Genomic DNA, 16,356 nt, shown 5'->3' on the forward strand with positions numbered 1-16,356 from the left:
AAATATTTGTTTCATTAGCGTAATAAAAATACCTTATTGAAGTATAATGTAAATCCAGAGAAGTACACAAATCATAGGTGTATAGCTTGATTGCTTTTCACAAAGCATATGGACCTTGAGTGGCGACATGCAGAACTAGAACATTCCTAGCACCCCAATCTCCTCATGCCTCTCAAATCCTGTCTGCCCCTTCCTTAGGGTCATGTCTTTTTAAAGTTTTTTTTATTATTGTTATTTAAAAAATTTTTTTAGAGGGAGATTGAGAGAGAGGGACCAGGGAGGGGCAGAGAAAGAGGGAGAGAGAGACTCTTAAGCAGGCTCCATGCCCAACACAGAGCCAAACTCAGGATCTCACAACCCTGAGCCCAAATCAGGAGTCGGATGCTTAAGTGACTGATCACCCAGGCATCCCAAAGGTTATGTCTTCTGACCTCTGTCTCTCCCCACATCCCCAGAGATTAGATTTTAGATTAATACAAACTTTATATAAATGGAATCATATCATATATACTCATTCATTTTGGTTTTCTTAAGTGTCACACTGTGAGATTGGTCCATATTGTTCAATGAAGATGTAGATGGTTTATCATATAATACCACACTCTGGGTATATATGCAACTTATTTTTCCCTTACATGGGCATTTTGGATAGTTTTGGGGGTCATTATGAATTCTCTGGCACTAAGCAATTTGATATGGATCTTTGGCGACAAGTTCATAAGTACTCCTTCCTGTTTGTAGTAGGTTGGGTTTATATCTACCAGTGAGATCTGGGTAGTAGAGTCAGAGTAGGTAGGGCAGACAGCATTGCCATACAGTTTTCTGAAGTGGGTGTGTTAGTTTATACTTTCACCAGCAGTGCATGAGAGCTCTCACCTGTAATAATTCTTACAGGTGGCATGGAATTTCATTTTGAAGATGTATTGTCATGTATTTCACTAGTCCTCAGTGGTGAGGCACTAGGCCATTTGCAGTATTTGCTGTTATCAATAGTATGAATGAACATTCTTTCAAGTAAATCTTTGCACATACCTTTGGTTATTTCCCTATAATAAGTTCTTAGTGGTCACGCATGAATATTATTAAATCTTTGGATATCCATTGTCAAGTTTTCTTCCCCTGGGGTGTTGCACACATTTTTATTGTATTTCAGAGATTGGCACACATTTTCTATAAAGGGCCAGATAGTAAATATTTTGCTTTTGCAAGCCACGCACTCTCTATCACAATGACTCAGTTCTGTTGATAGCTATACATAATATGGAAGCAGACGGGTGTGGCTGTGTTCCAATAAAACTTTATTTATAAAAATAGGTGGTGTATTTGCCATGTAGGTCTTAGTTTGCCAACCCTGTTTAATTTGGTCACTGGCTTCTGAGGATTGATTATCGACTGGGGAATGGAGTCCATGGGGCTATCATGATGAAGTTCCATCTCTCCCCACCTCAATGGGAGCATGAGAGACAGATCAATCACACAGTCTGCTGGTGGCTCTGAGTGTCTTTCCTGATGCTGTGGTAAGTTCAGCAGGCACGAATGCTCTGGGTGGAGCAGTGTGAACTGAACGTCCACTGCTGATTAACATTTGGCTTTTTAAAATGGTCTAATTCCAGGAACTCTGCAAGTATGAAGACAAACAAAGAAACTTCTGAGATAAACTTAAAAAGTGGGAGTGAAAACAGTGCCTATAGCCCAGATGAACCGAGGACAGCAAGTGAGTGGGCATGTGGGGCAGTCAGAAGACCTGGGCATGTGCAAGAGGGGCTGGCAGCACCATGCAGGGGACTCAGCCCTTGTGGGTCATTATTTTTTGAGTAACTTTCAGAAGAAGGAAAAATTTCAGGACTAGAAGTATTCTAGGAGCAGAGAAACAGTAAAAAAAACCCACCCATTTGTCCAAAGTTTAAAGTAAAGTGGGATGAAAATTTAAAGGCTTTTAAAATAAATTTTCTGGTTTCTTTTTTTTTCATGCTTTCTCTTTTGTAAAAGCCTTCTATCTTTAGTAAAGCATGTGAGGAGGCATTTTAATACATTGAGGGTCACTTGCCCCAAATGTCAAATAAAACTGAAACTCAAGGAGAAATCTGTTCCTACTGAGCTCTAGAGGGTGTGGGAGAATCAAAAAAGGAAACCCAACTTTGAAAAGTCTTTGTAGCACCTGAACATCTTCCCTTTCGAGGACACAGTCCTCGTGGGGGCATCTTGGATGGCTTGGCCACCAGCAAGCGGCAGGGGTAGGATTTGATCTAAGATCCTTCTGGAAGGCAGATGAGAGAGGAAGGGAGTACACATGGGTAGGAGAGGGAGACCCGGCCCTTACAAGTTGCCTGGCAAAACAAATTCCATGGAAAGGTGTTTGGTTAGTTAGTTCTTGCTGAGAGGCTCTCCCTCAAATTGTTCTTACTAAGATTGGGGCTGCCCTCCATGGTCATCTCTCCCCCTTCACCATGGGCACCTCCCATGTCCATTCCAAATGGCTCACTTCAGCTTCCACAAAGCATGACCATGTCCTTTCACATTCTGACCACAGCTTACAAAATATCCTATGGGCAAATGTTTATTTATTAGTGTTTCAAGCAATTAATCAAGTAGCTTGACCAGAATCATGGCCCAAACCAAACCTCTTTGTCTTTTTTATCCTCTTGTGTTCTGTATTTATTTTCCCTTTATTTATTAAAGCTACGGATTCACCTTGTCTCTGGATGAGGCTAATGAGTCAAGGAAGGACTTGACTGTGAGTCTGGCATATTTTTATTTCATTAGAAAGTTAAGATTTGAAAAGTATATGACCTCAAGGGAATGCTAAAAACAAGTCTGTCTGTGGTTAAGGATTACTTTATGCTAGGGCTACTACCTAAGAGCCAATGTGTTTCTTTATAAATCAGAATTGCTTGGATGTTATTTGGGTTTTGTCACTCACACTCTAAAATCATTCTTCTCTTGCAGAGCTTGCTTCTCTCTCGCCAGAGTCCTCCGAATCCAGTGCTCTGGAACAACACAGAAACAGGCAACCACATCAGGTGATTGAGACTATTTTCCCTATTTGGAGATTTTTATTTTTAGCCATTTAAAAATCCTTGCCTGTTGGTAGGTGATTATAAAATAGTACTTGCTTTATGTTCAGGTTGGAAGAATGAGGCCTTTGCTCACTGGTCAACCTGCTAGCATGGAGGACATGTAGTGCCTCTTGCACAGAAGTGTAGGTGAGAGCTTGTAGATCTTGGGGTATCTCTTACACGCCCACATAGAGATGCTGAGTGGGCAGTTAGATGTGAAGTCTGGAGTTCCAGCTAAGGAACACTAGTTGTAGATATTTTTGGTTGTTAGGCAAACTCTGGTGGGTTCCATCCTTCCAAAGAACATGAAGAACACAATCACCCGGGACCTATGAGGACACGGTATGTTACTTTTGTGACACAAAGCAGTGTTGGTTGCCACAGATGAGTGAACTGCAGTGCATACACAGAAAATGTGATTCTTTATATCCACCATTGTATTAGGCAAAATATGTATTTTCTGACCTCCACAATGGTACCTTCTAATGAGAAGCACTTTGATATGACTCTGTGATGCTGTCCCGATGTTTATGGATATCCTCCTCTTTAGCTCTTGGAAAAGGCTCACTTGCAGATTGGGTTCCTGACAGGACGTGAGATCTGTGGTCTTGGCTGTGTTCTGCCTATGAGTCCCTATTAGTCTGAGGTGCTGCTGTGGGGAGTGTCTTCATAGACCCATCATTCTTTCTTGGGGGCAGATATTGACTTGGGTTGCTGGGCAGCTCCAGGCCATAATATTACTCCCCATGGTTGGGATTGAGCTTAATCCATATATCTTGTCAGTGATGTGTGCCTCCCAGGCCTTTGTTGGGGAGGCGAGCTTTGATTAATGCTCAGCCATGTATCGGGGGATCTAACTGATGCCATTAGTGGAAAACAAGTGGTAGCCAGATAGTAAGACATATGAGGGGTCTATGGCACAAGAGAACATTGGCATAAGTGACAAATTGTTGGGTTCCTGGTACAAATTCAGGCTATGTCCTTAGGCTGGGTGTCAGGAAAATGGAGAGGTAAATTTCTTTCCATCACGGCTGCTCTCTTTGGCACATAAATCTTCTGATGCATTCAATCTGGCCCAGGGAGAGATAGCTAGGGAGGTATAACAGGTTCTCTTTCAAGGGGCCATCTCTTGAGTAAGGTGTGACTGGCAAAAGGGAGTAATCACCAGGCTGTGAAGGATGTTTCCTGTCAAACCTCCACAACTGGACCTGAGTGGGAGCTGTGGGCTGATGGAAGAGTTCTTTTCACCCAGAACAAAGCATGGTCACCCAAGAACACATTTCCTCCAGCCCTTATTTCTGCGACTTTTCTATAGTTACCTTTTACTGTCACCTGTCTTTCCACCAGACAAGCCAAAATGCTTATGTCTGGAATCGGGGGCATGAGGTAGGCAGGGAGGGAGTCAGAAAATATTATGTCAAATGATCCCCCCACTGAAGTAGAAATGAAGACAAAGGGGAACTCTAGATGCATTTGGATACAGGAATGGAGAATGATGTTTTGGAGCTAGGAGTAGATGCTTCTTAGGCTTGAATGTTTTGAAAATATGCAGGGAGAGAAACTTAAGAAGTCTTTGCTACTTAAATATGTAACCAACTAAATAATCTATTGGTGGAAAAAGAACAGTGGCCTGAAGGTGCTGGGCCCTGGGGGATGGTCACCTGTGTTTCTTGAAGTGTCTGTCAGGCTTCTAGGGGAAGGTGCATCTCAGCCCAGAGCATTAGGGTCCCTATGAAACCAAACAGAATGTAAGGAAGAGGAGCTGCTTTTGCCTGGGCTAGAAACTGGCAGAGAGCTATTTAATCAGCTGTATTCTTCTACTTAGAGTGTGAGAGCTTTAGTGCAAGCACAGTTTTGAAGAGTTCCATCTCCGATCATTAACCAAAGAGTGCCTCTCAGGTATGGGCTTAGGCCCTGTCTGCAGGTTGCCAGACAATCCGGACTCAAGATGTGGTCTACGCTTTCCATGAGCATGTAGTGAACGGAGGGAGCAAGACAGATGGCAGAGGGAGTGGTCTGGCCTCGGAGGATACAGGCCTGCATGTGGGCAACTGGCCACTTGAGAGCTGCCAAGTGGCCAAGCCACTTCTTATAGAAGCAGGTCAAGGTGACCTGTGGCACAAAAGTCCCTTTTAGAACTTCTCAATGCCAGCCCTGCAGCCCTGCCTGGTCCATGGGGCCATGTTCTTGATGTACAGGTGGAGGAGGACCTTCCTCAGAGCTTGTTAGGACTTGGGGCAGGAATACTTGAACCTGTGCTTTCTTGTCTCCTAGCCTTTCTCCATTCTGTAGTGAGCTTTGACAGTTAACAGCCCGGGAGAGGCAGCTGGGAGCTTCTCAGACCCTCTTCATCTTTCTTTCATCTGGGCCTCCTCCCCACAGGCCTCAGTATGACTCTGGCCCATGACAGAGCCACCCATGCTGTTATGGGGTGTTTCCATTCCCAGGGGCTCCTCTGGGACTCCTGCCCAAAAAGCTGGCTTGTTGGGAGTTTAGGACTGTTAACTCCAGACTACACAATTGTGCAGAAAATCTGTACTAGCCTCGGGTTAGCCTCGGGTCCTGAAAAATCCTTAGCTCCAGCTGAGAGATTTCCAGCTGGGAGTCAGCCTGCAGCAAAGGCTTTTCCCATTCCCCATCACCATGGAGCTGGTGGGGGCAGATGCACATCTTATCCATGGAGGCATGGCGTACACATCAGCAGCCAAGGCTCCCATTTTGTATTAATAGATCTCACAGTGGGGTGATCTTGGCTTTGCTGACAGCACAGCTACTGTTGAGTACATGCTCTTGTTCTCTCTTCATGCTGGCTTTCTCGTCTGCTCAACCCGCTGGTCTTATTTTCGCTCAGCATTTTCAGATCTTAACTAATGGGTGGCCATGGACCACATGCAGTCCAGCACAGCATTCCCAGGTGCTCATTAAAAGTTATTTGTTGAAGTGCAGAATGTCTTCCATGTCTCGCATTCTGGTGTCACAAGCAAGGAGATACAAGGAATGTATGTACAGTAGAGATGGTCCCCATGTGGATAATCACAATCTGGTCATGACAAGCTATATTATTACACTGGTATAAATTAGTATGCTTTGTAAAAATATTGTGTTTTGAGTCATTGAATAAAAGTGAATAATTCCATGTCAGATTGCCACTTTAATACTTTGCAGTCTTGGGCACTTTGGTTTTCAAGAGTATCCTGTTCAAACACCAACCAAAGAAGGGGAAGCCTGAAAGGCTAAGGGCTGCATATAGGAATTGTCAATGTGGCCTTTAGGATGACCAGATTTTTTGGTCCTACCTGTGGACCACCTGGCTCAGTGGACTTGGGGAGCAGCCTGAGTGCATCTGAGTTTTAAGACAACATGAGATAGTTGTCTAGGTGGCTGGGTCTAAGGGCAATTAGCTACCTTATAGCAAGATGGAAATGGGTGGCTGCTGGAAGGGACAGTAGGACATTGCCACCAACCAACTTGCCTATCTGCAAGTTGTATCTGCAAACCACCCATGGTTATGATTTGCTAGTGTCCCAGAGCATTCATAATACTCATGTTAAGTACACTGGGTAGGGGTTGTACTGGACTCTTTTCAGGGGTGGAGGGTGCTGTGCCCTTATTGGAATCATGCGTATCCCCTGCAAATAGAGGAGGGTCCAGCCCTGAGCCTTGAGTGTGTATCTGGCTTAGGGACCAGTGAAGTGCTCTGAGGAGCAGGCATTGTGTCAGGGTCATTCACATCTTCACCTTCAAGATCACAACTTTCAGCCCCACCCAGAGTCCCATGTCTGATCTCCAGGTTGTGGTGAGCCTCCATGCATTGCATCCTCAACATGCAGCACCAGCCATGATTTTAATTACATCCTACACCCAACAGTTACTAAGACAGGAAGCTGGAATTTTAATACTTAGGATGTGCTACAAACCCCATTTGTTGCTGTATCAGCTTCCATAACTCTTGCTCCATCAATATCCTTCTGATTGAGGTCCAGAACGCCAGAGACCCATTGGCCTTGGGGAAGATCAGCCTGAGATGTCTTGAGAATCCTCTTTTTCAGATCTCTTGTTATGTCCAGATGCTTTCAGAACTGACAGCCCTGAGAAAGCTTTGGAGGGGGGAGGGCTCTGCTCAGGGACAGGCTGACATGAGTCTGGTGTGTTGGTAACTCTGGGCTGTAAACACAGGAAAAGGTACCTGCTATCTGCCTGGAGCTCTCCCCCTTGCTCATCCCCACCTCTAAGCCCACTCCCCTATTAGGATCTCCCCTGAACATGGGACTTTTCACTAGAGGCTGAGAGATGGGGGCAGTCCTTGTTCCTACCATCAACTGGCAGAAAGGAAGGATGTGCCCAGTATCCTGGATCCTAAGAAATGCTTGCTGAGGATGGAGGTTCATCCAGAACCTATAAGTTCCTGCATCTTGGTACCTTGCTGCTCCCTTGGTACATCTCAGTGGAGCAGTATACCAGAAGCTCTTTGGGTGTTTGTTAAAATGCCAAGTCCTGAGTCTCTTCCAGCCTTTCTTGATCAGAATTTCCAGGAGATAGGGTCAAAGAATGGGTGTTTTAACCATGTTCTTCAGGTGATCTGCTTCAAGGATGATATTTTAATGACTCAAGATAAAAATGTAATGGACGTGTATAGCGCTGTTCCTAAGGGCAAGTCATCACGGAGTCCTGGGGTTTTCCTTACAATCGTGCGATGGGAATGACTTCAACTTGCCAAAAAAGCATGGAGAGGAATTTGGAGTGCTGTGTGATACTATGATGAGTGTCACATGGAAGGGTCTCAATGCTGAGGTTCTTGACAATCGAAGTTCTTCACAATCATGGGGGAACACTTTTTAAACCTCCTGTAGTTTAGGTGGGTCCTAAAGCATACTGCATTCACTCTATGTGAAAGAAAAACAAGATTTTAGGTTGTAGAGCCCCCAGAGCATGTATTAAATTGTAGGAAGTATCAGAAAGGAAAACAAGAAAGTTATGTTCAAAACTGACGTATACCAAAATGTGATGCTTCTCTCCACTGATGATCCCTATCCAGGCTGGACTTAGAGTTGGGATACATCATTCCGACTTTATTTTCTAGAAAGGAGTTTCTGTTGGTGAAGTACAGTAAACTCAAGCATAACTGCCCACAAAACATGTGCAGACAAAACTAATCAATAAAATTAGAAATTTTGACTAACAATTATAGCTAATGGGAAGGGTAAACACCATTTATTTATTTATTTATTTATTTATTTATTTTTAATAATACATTTATTTTTTATTGGTGTTCAATTTGCCAACATACAGAATAACACCCAGTGCTCATCCTGTCATGTGCCCCCCTCAGTGCCCGTCACCCATTCACCCCCATTCCCCGCCCTCCTCCCCTTCCATCACCCCTAGTTCGTTTCCCTGAGTTAGGAGTCTTTATGTTCTGTCTCCCTTTCTGACATTTCCCACACATTTCCTCTCCCTTCCCTTATATTCCCTTTCACTATTATTTATATTCCCCAAATGAATGAGAATATATAATATTTGTCCTTCTCCAATTGACTTATTTCACTCAGCATAATACCCTCCCGTTCCATCCACGTTGAAGCAAATGGTGGGTATTTGTCGTTTCTAATGGCTGAGTAATATTCCATTGTATACATAGACCACATCTTCTTTATCCATTCATCTTTCAATGGACACCGAGGCTCCTTCCACAGTATGGCTATTGTGGACATTGCTGCTAGAAACATCGGGGTGCGGGTGTCCCAGCGTTTCATTCCATCTGTATCTTTGGGGTAAATCCCTAGCAGTGCAATTGCTGGGTCGTAGGGCAGGTCTATTTTTAACTCTTTGAGGAACCTCCACACAGTTTTCCAGAGTGGCTGCACCAGTTCACATTCCCACCAACAGTGTAAGAGGGTTCCCTTTTCTCCACATCCTCTCCAACATTTGTGGTTTCCTGCCTTGTTAATTTTCCCCATTCTCACTGGTGTGAGGTGGTATTTCATTGTGGTTTTGATTTGTATTTCCCTGATGGCAAGTGATGCAGAGCATTTTCTCATGTGCATGTTGGCCATGTCTATGTCTTCCTCTGTGAGATTTCTCTTCATGTATATGCCCATTTCATGATTGGATTGTTTGTTTCTTTGGTGTTGAGTTTAATAAGTTCTTTATAGATCTTGGAAACTAGTCCTTTAACTGATATGTCATTTGCAAATATCTTCTTCCCATTCTGTAGGTTGTCTTTGAGTTTTGTTGACTGTATCCTTTGCTGTGCAAAAGCTTCTTATCTTGATGAAGTCCCAATAGTTCATTTTTGCTTTTGTTTCTTTTGCCTTCGTGGATGTATCTTGCAAGAAGTTACTAGCCAATGGGATCCAACAGTACATTAAGAAAATTATTCACCATGACCAAGTAGGATTTATCCCCGGGACACAAGGCTTGTTCAACACTTGTAAAACAATCAATGTGATTCATCATATCAGCAAGAGAAAAACCAAGAACCATATTATCCTCTCATTAGATGCAGAGAAAGCATTTGACAAAATACAGCATCCATTCCTGATAAAAACTCTTCAGAGTGTAGGGATAGAGGGAACATTCCTCAACATCTTAAAAGCCATCTACAAAAAGCCCACAGCAAATATCATTCTCAATGGGGCAGCACTGGGAGCCTTTCCCCTAAGATCAGAAACAAGACAGGGATGTCCACTCTCACCACTGCTATTCAACATAGTACTGGAAGTCATAGCCTCAGCAATCAGACAACAAAAAGACATTAAAGGCATTCAAATTGCCAAAGAAGTCAAACTCTCCCTCTTCGCAGATGACATGATACTCTACATAGAAAACCCAAAGGCCTCCACCCCAAGATTGCTAGAACTCATACAGCAATTTGGTAGCGTGGCAGGATATAAAATCAATTCCCAGAAATCAGTGGCATTTCTGTACACTAACAATGATACTGAAGAAAGAGAAATTAAGGAGTCAATCCCATTTATAATTGCACCCAAAAGCATAAGATACCTAGGAATAAACCTAACCAAAGAGGTAAAGGATCTATACGCTAAAAACTATAGAACACTTCTGAATGAAATTGAGGAAGACACAAAGAGATGGAAAAATATTCCATGCTCATGGATTGGCAGAATTAATATTGTGAAAATGTCAATGTTACCCAGGGCAATATACACGTTTAATGCAATCCCTATCAAAATACCATGGACTTTCTTCAGAGAGTTAGAACAAATTATTTTAAGATTTGTGTGGAATCAGAAAAGACCCCGAATAGCCAGGGGAATTTTAAAAAGAAAACCATAGCTGGGGGCATCACAATGCCAGATTTCAGGTTGTACTACAAAGCTGTGGTCATCAAGACAGTGTGGTACTGGCACAAAAACAGACACATAGATCAATGGAACAGAATAGAGAACCCAGAGGTGGACCCTGAACTTTATGGTCAACTAATATTCGATAAAGGAGGAAAGACTATCCACTGGAAGAAAGACAGTCTCTTCAATAGATGGTGCTGGGAACACTGGACATCCACATGCAGAAGAATGAAACTAGACCACTCTCTTGCACCAGACACAAAGATAAACTCAAAATGGATGAAAGATCTAAATGTGAGACAAGAGTCCATCAAAATCCTAGAGGAGAACCCAGGCAACACCCTTTTTGAACTCAGCCACAGTAACTTCTTGCACCCTTTGTTTTTATATAAACTCATGGGCTTTGCAAATGTTTTGCATCTTGATGAATAGTTAACACAAAGAGCCTTCCTTCTCGTCTCCTCTTTCCAGGCCTCAACTCACTGCCAGTCCATTTTTCTGTTTATTTTGGGAAACTCTGTTTCTTTCTCTCCTGAGTCTGTCAGTTTTGAAGGGTGAGCGCATGAACGACTTGAAATGTGGATCAAGTCTTCCCCGCTAATCACCACCCTCCTGAGATAAACAGAAATACACTCTTGGTAAATTTAGAAAACGGCAATGCTTTTGTGCAGCCCAGCCGGGCAAACAAAAGGCAAACAACAACTGCAAAAATGTCAAGCATATTCACAGTGGAAGCCCAGTTCTTAAAGCATGTTGCTGAGGTGGCTCCACCAGCTTCCTGTTCTCCCTGTAGGACTGGGAGTCACTAAGTTAAGACCATGTACCAGAGTGATTCTATCCTCAAGACTTATTGACATTCTATTGCAACTTAAATAATGCATGGTGCCCAGTTACATTATTTAGGGTGTGCAATGCAGCTGCAGTGCTCTGGAATCTGAGCCGACACTCTCAGGACTGGCAGGAAAACATATTGCATGTTTTGCAATATGGCAATACTCTTCAGCAGGCATTGGCCCCTCTGGAGGAGTATGTGATTTGCTTAGGATCACATTTCCCAATGAGAATGGCAAAGACTACATTTCTGAGAGGAGACAGCAGCACGGCTGCCTGGGGGGACAGTGGGGTGACCTGTACAGGGGGTTGTTCAAATTTGTCCCTTGCCTTTAGAAGGAAAGTATGGTTTTAAAGAAGGTTAGAAATATTTTATATTTTCATACAGAAGTTAGAATTTCCATAGGAAGAGTTAAAAAAAAAAAAGAAAACAAATTGGAACAATACATCTTTGCTATTAATTTGCCTTCATACAAACAAATATTGGGTTCTTTGAACTGCATTGCTCATTAGGCCCTGGACTCAGAAACTTCTAGAGTGTGTGGTCATTGAAAATAATGAAATAAAGGAAGGACGTGTGTTGACATTTTGGTTCCTCTCTGGGCCCTCACATTTCATCTTATCTGATGAGTGGAGCTTTCTGCTCAGGTGTGCCTTTTACATTCATCTCCATTGATTAAATCCATCTTCTCTTTGTCACCAGGGACATGACCATCAGCGGCCAGGCCCGGTAGGTCGCCCACAGGTTTCCTTCATCATGACCAGTCCTAGGACTGTCAGGAACGTGACTTTGGTCTAGTGAAGATGTCCCTTCAGTTCCATTTTGCACGAGGCTGATGACCTGCATCAACAAATATAGTCCTTCCTCTCTGCCCCAAGCGTGGGCTCCCGCTCTGCCAGTGGTACGAGGAAACAGTGAAGCCGGAGTAATCTGAATGGACACTTCATAGTGAGAAAAGGATCTATTTCCTCACCTTCCAAAGTAGAATTTGGCTTTCAAAAATGTTTCAAGATTTTAGTGAATTCCACCAAGTAACTAAGTAAAAGCTGCAAATTCATCATCTTAATTTACTTATCACTCAACACTCCTTGCTAATCCAATAAATGCAGATAAGCCTATATCCTACCATGACTTTTAAAATATTTTTTTATTTTAAATCATATAAAGATGATATTTATGTATGTTTAATATATGGGGCATTATTGTATATTATCCATGAAAAAAGAGCATACACATTAGGATCAAACAGAAATCTAGGATTGCCTGGAAAATCAGAACTTATGGGTTAGGAGTAAGATTAAAATCAAAGCCGATACGCATATTGTGAAATATTTCATCATTGGATATTTATATGAAGACATTCACTTAATAATAAATAAATAAATAAATAAATAATAAATATCTGCTCCTTATCAGTCTTGCTCTCGTGTTGTCCGATGGGTTAGATGTGGATTATACTTTGTGGGGGATGTACCTTACATGTTACAAATGCTGTGAAAAAACTGGAAATGGATAACATGTTCTTTAAGAAATAAAAGAGAAAACACTAAGCCGTATGTATTGCCTTTCTTAATTCCTTACTATTCAGGTAATAGTTTAAGGAATCATGATATTTAGGAATCAAGCAATTCTAAGAAGTGAAACCAGAGATGTCTGTAAATAAAATCATATCTTCATGTTAGTCTTTGATTACATTTGCCTCATAAAGTTAATATGAACGTAGTTATGAAGAATAAAATTACTGCATTTTCTACATATTTATTTTGTGTGTAGATATTGTCAGTGCATCTCCTGCCCATCCCTTCATGTTTACCCCAGAGGCAGGACTATTATTTGGCTGAGTGCTATGCCAGTTGGTACAGATTTCTATGATGCTTAGTAATTAGAGACAGTAATTAACAACACGCCCAATATGGTCCTGCTAACATGGAATGTGACTTTTAAAATGTGTTGAGATTTTAGTGTTGCTTTATTTATTTATTTATTTATTTATTTATTTATTTATTTATTTATTTATTTTTAGTGCTGCTTTAGAGTTAGTATTTTAAGTTTTTTAAAAAATTTTTTTATTTATTTATGATAGTCATACACACACACACACACACAGAGAGAGAGAGAGAGAGAGAAAGGCAGAGACATCGGCAGAGGGAGAAGCAGGCTCCATGCACCGGGAGCCCAACGTGGGATTCGATCCTGGGTCTCCAGGATCGCGCCCTGGGCCAAAGGCAGGCGCTAAACCGCTGTGCCACCCAGGGATCCCTAGAGTTAGTAAGTATTGATGACAAGAGCTAGTATATGCTGGGTGCTGAACAAACATTAGGTCTGGGGAGGAAAGGCGGGGTGGCTCATCAGGACCCACATACCCTACCTGCTTTCCCTGCGCTGTGCTGGCTCTACAAAAACTCCAGCTGCTCCCAGGCTCCTTCTACAGTAAAATAATATACATATTTCCTTCCTTAGAATCAATGTTGTTTATTATAAAAAATTAAAAACACAGTTTTAAAAAATGGTTTTGAAAGCACCCCTAATTCTATTGTTCAGAATTAGGTGTTGTTAGGTAAGTATGTGTCTGTTCACACACACGTGTTTGCATAGATGCATACACATGTGCATTTTGTGAGATTTGGATCATCATAAACCTTATTTCATAGATTGCTCTTCTCATTTGATGTGATCCTGAAGATTTATAATTGCCTATGACATTTTAGCTTTATTTGCTTAATAAAAATATTTGATTGAAGCATAAGTCCAGAAAAGCACACAAATTGTAGGTAATATAGCCTGGTTACTTTTCACAAAGTATATGAGCCTTGAGTGGGGACATGCAGAACTAGAGCCCCTTAGCACCCCGGCCTCCCCATCCCCCTCAAATCACTATCTGCCCCTTCCTCACAGGTCACCTTTTGCCTCCAGATGTGTTAAGATTTTAGTGATTCCTTAAATGATGTGAATTCATCAGGGTGATGTTTCTTATCACTTAACACTCCTGCTTGCTAATCCACTCAATGATTAACAAAACTATGTACCACCATGATTTAGAAAATATTTTTATGATCTTATACATGCTGCCTCTACCCTGAGCCCCCTCTTGGAATTGGTTATTACTAATTCCAGGACTAATTGCTGGCACAAATGGGGCTGTGGCTGGTATCTCTTCTGACCCACGGTGCTCATAAGTATCTGTTCTGAGTGGCTATTGTTCATGCTGTACTGGTTGTCAAATATTTTGAATATCACCACTGCTTGGAGGATCCCGAAAAAAATGTCATCTCTTCTAGGACTATGTCCCTAAAGTGAGGGAATTGGCTGCCTATTTTCTCTGAAGTAGAGCTAAAATACAAAATTTCTAAAACCCATGATTATTGCTGAGTCACTTTCTTAAGGTAATTTATATGGAAAAAATTGCTAATTCACTTGCTTAAGAATGAGTCTCTTGCTTAATATAGCTTCTTCTTTACTCTTTTGTCTCCCACCACTATCCTGAATGGGTACAAGTCAAGAGGAAAGACAAGGGTCCTGAGACCCTTTGGGCAGTTCAATGAGTGAACACCATACTTTTCACTTCATGGTTTGCTCTCCTTAAACTACCACAGAGCCTAGATCCCAAGACAAGGCAAATATCATGTCATCCATGACTTTTGTAACCTTTACAGAAGCTAGCATTCTGTAGGCATTTCGTAAATATTCAGATCAAACAGGTCAATATTGAGAAAGACAGTATATCGAAGTGTAACGAATATTCGCCTGCTATAAGAATCATATTTCTGTGGTTATTTTAGGAGTCAGCGGGAGTTGCATGTAGAATATGCTTGAACTTTAAGTTTTGAACTCTGCAGACCGGTGCCAAATGAGTTTCATGGAATTGTCTCCGACTTGGTTTGTGCGTGTTGAATCACCCTCAAAATATTTATCAGACTCTGGGAAGTTTTTCTGTGTTTTTCTACTTTCCTACAGTAGCTTGTTCTGGAGTAAGGCTTCTTAAAGGGATCCCCAGCCAGTGCTTACTGCACAAGAGGTGGCAAGTTATTTGAACAGAGCTATCTGTAGCTCCGCTGTCCAAAACCTTAGCATGTGTGGTTATTTACATTTAAGTTATTTGAAAGTAAATAAAAGACAAGATCCATTTTCTTGCCACAGGTGAAGTACTCAGTCGCCGTGCATGGCCAGTGGCTACTGGGTTGGACAGTGTAGATAGAAGGTTTCACTGCTGCAGAAAATTCTATAGGACTGTGCTGACCTGGAGTTAGCTACTTAGAAATGACCTTGATGGGCCAAGGGTGGCCTCTTTTTACACAAACACTCAATCGGTGTTTTCTGTTAGTGTTATGTCTGTATACTTGCCAGCTTCTATTTAGGAACCCTGTAAACCCCAAGGCAGCTCTCAACTGAAAATGGTATTTTGCTGATGTGGTAAATTCATCTCTTACTTCTGCACTCCTGAGAGCTGAAGCAAGCTCAGGGGGATGAGGTGAGAGGGGTCCGTCACAGCAAAATGTCACGGCCAAGGGTGTTCCTCAGAAAGGCAGATGGGGTGACTGCTAAGGGGTGGCTATGAGGTGCAGGTTTACTTTAACTAGTATCTCTCACAGGTGTGTGTCATAAATCCTAGCAGTGCAAAAACACTGTCCATCCTCCCAGGCATCTTTGACCTTGGTCCCTCTGTCAGATTCCAAGCCTGCCCCTGAACTCAGGGACCTTCCACAGTTTACTTAGAGTAGGGCCTAAGTGGTAACATCAACACATGGAAAGTGATTGGAGGGATTGAATAGATGCACTTCCTTCGCTCTGTGTGGCCCTGACCTTGGACACCGTTAGAGTTGCTGAAGTTGCCTTGCCAGACCCTGAGAGTCTGATGACCAAAAGGGTGAATGGGTGCTGCCAAGCATATAGGAGATGCTGTGTCAGCAACTGAATCATGCCATGTAAGTGCCCAGGATGTCATGAAGGGGGATGTCGCTCCATCCTGTGTGAAGGGGGAGGACGGCTCTCCCTGTGAGAACTTGCAGCAGAGATGAAAGGGATAGGGGGGACAGGATGGTAGGAAGGGTTGGGGTCAGTAGAATGGAATAGACAGGGTGACAAGCAGGACTGGAGACAGAACATGAGACTCCTAACTCTGGGAAACGAACGAGGGGTGGTGGAAAGGGAGGTGGGTGGGGGG

The 16,356-nt window shown here is 42.5% G+C and overlaps 1 protein-coding gene across 7 annotated transcripts in view; it reads left to right on the forward strand.

Moving 5' to 3' along the window:
* IGSF5 (immunoglobulin superfamily member 5) overlaps positions 1 to 12,745 on the forward strand; it is a 43,973-nt gene extending 31,228 nt beyond the window's left edge. For all 7 annotated transcript variants that reach the window (XM_025449820.3, XM_025449819.3, XM_049104643.1 and 4 more), the window contains 3 exons: positions 1,614 to 1,714; positions 2,947 to 3,020; positions 11,898 to 12,745. In XM_025449820.3, the coding sequence (XP_025305605.1) occupies positions 1,614 to 1,714; positions 2,947 to 3,020; positions 11,898 to 11,993 (271 nt within the window). In that variant the 3' untranslated portion in view covers positions 11,994 to 12,745. The remainder of the gene's footprint in view (positions 1 to 1,613; positions 1,715 to 2,946; positions 3,021 to 11,897) is intronic.
* The last annotated feature ends 3,611 nt before the right edge of the window (positions 12,746 to 16,356 follow it).

This window comes from Canis lupus, chromosome 31 (genome assembly GCF_003254725.2).
Source record: "Canis lupus dingo isolate Sandy chromosome 31, ASM325472v2, whole genome shotgun sequence".
Classification (NCBI taxonomy): domain Eukaryota; kingdom Metazoa; phylum Chordata; class Mammalia; order Carnivora; family Canidae; genus Canis; species Canis lupus.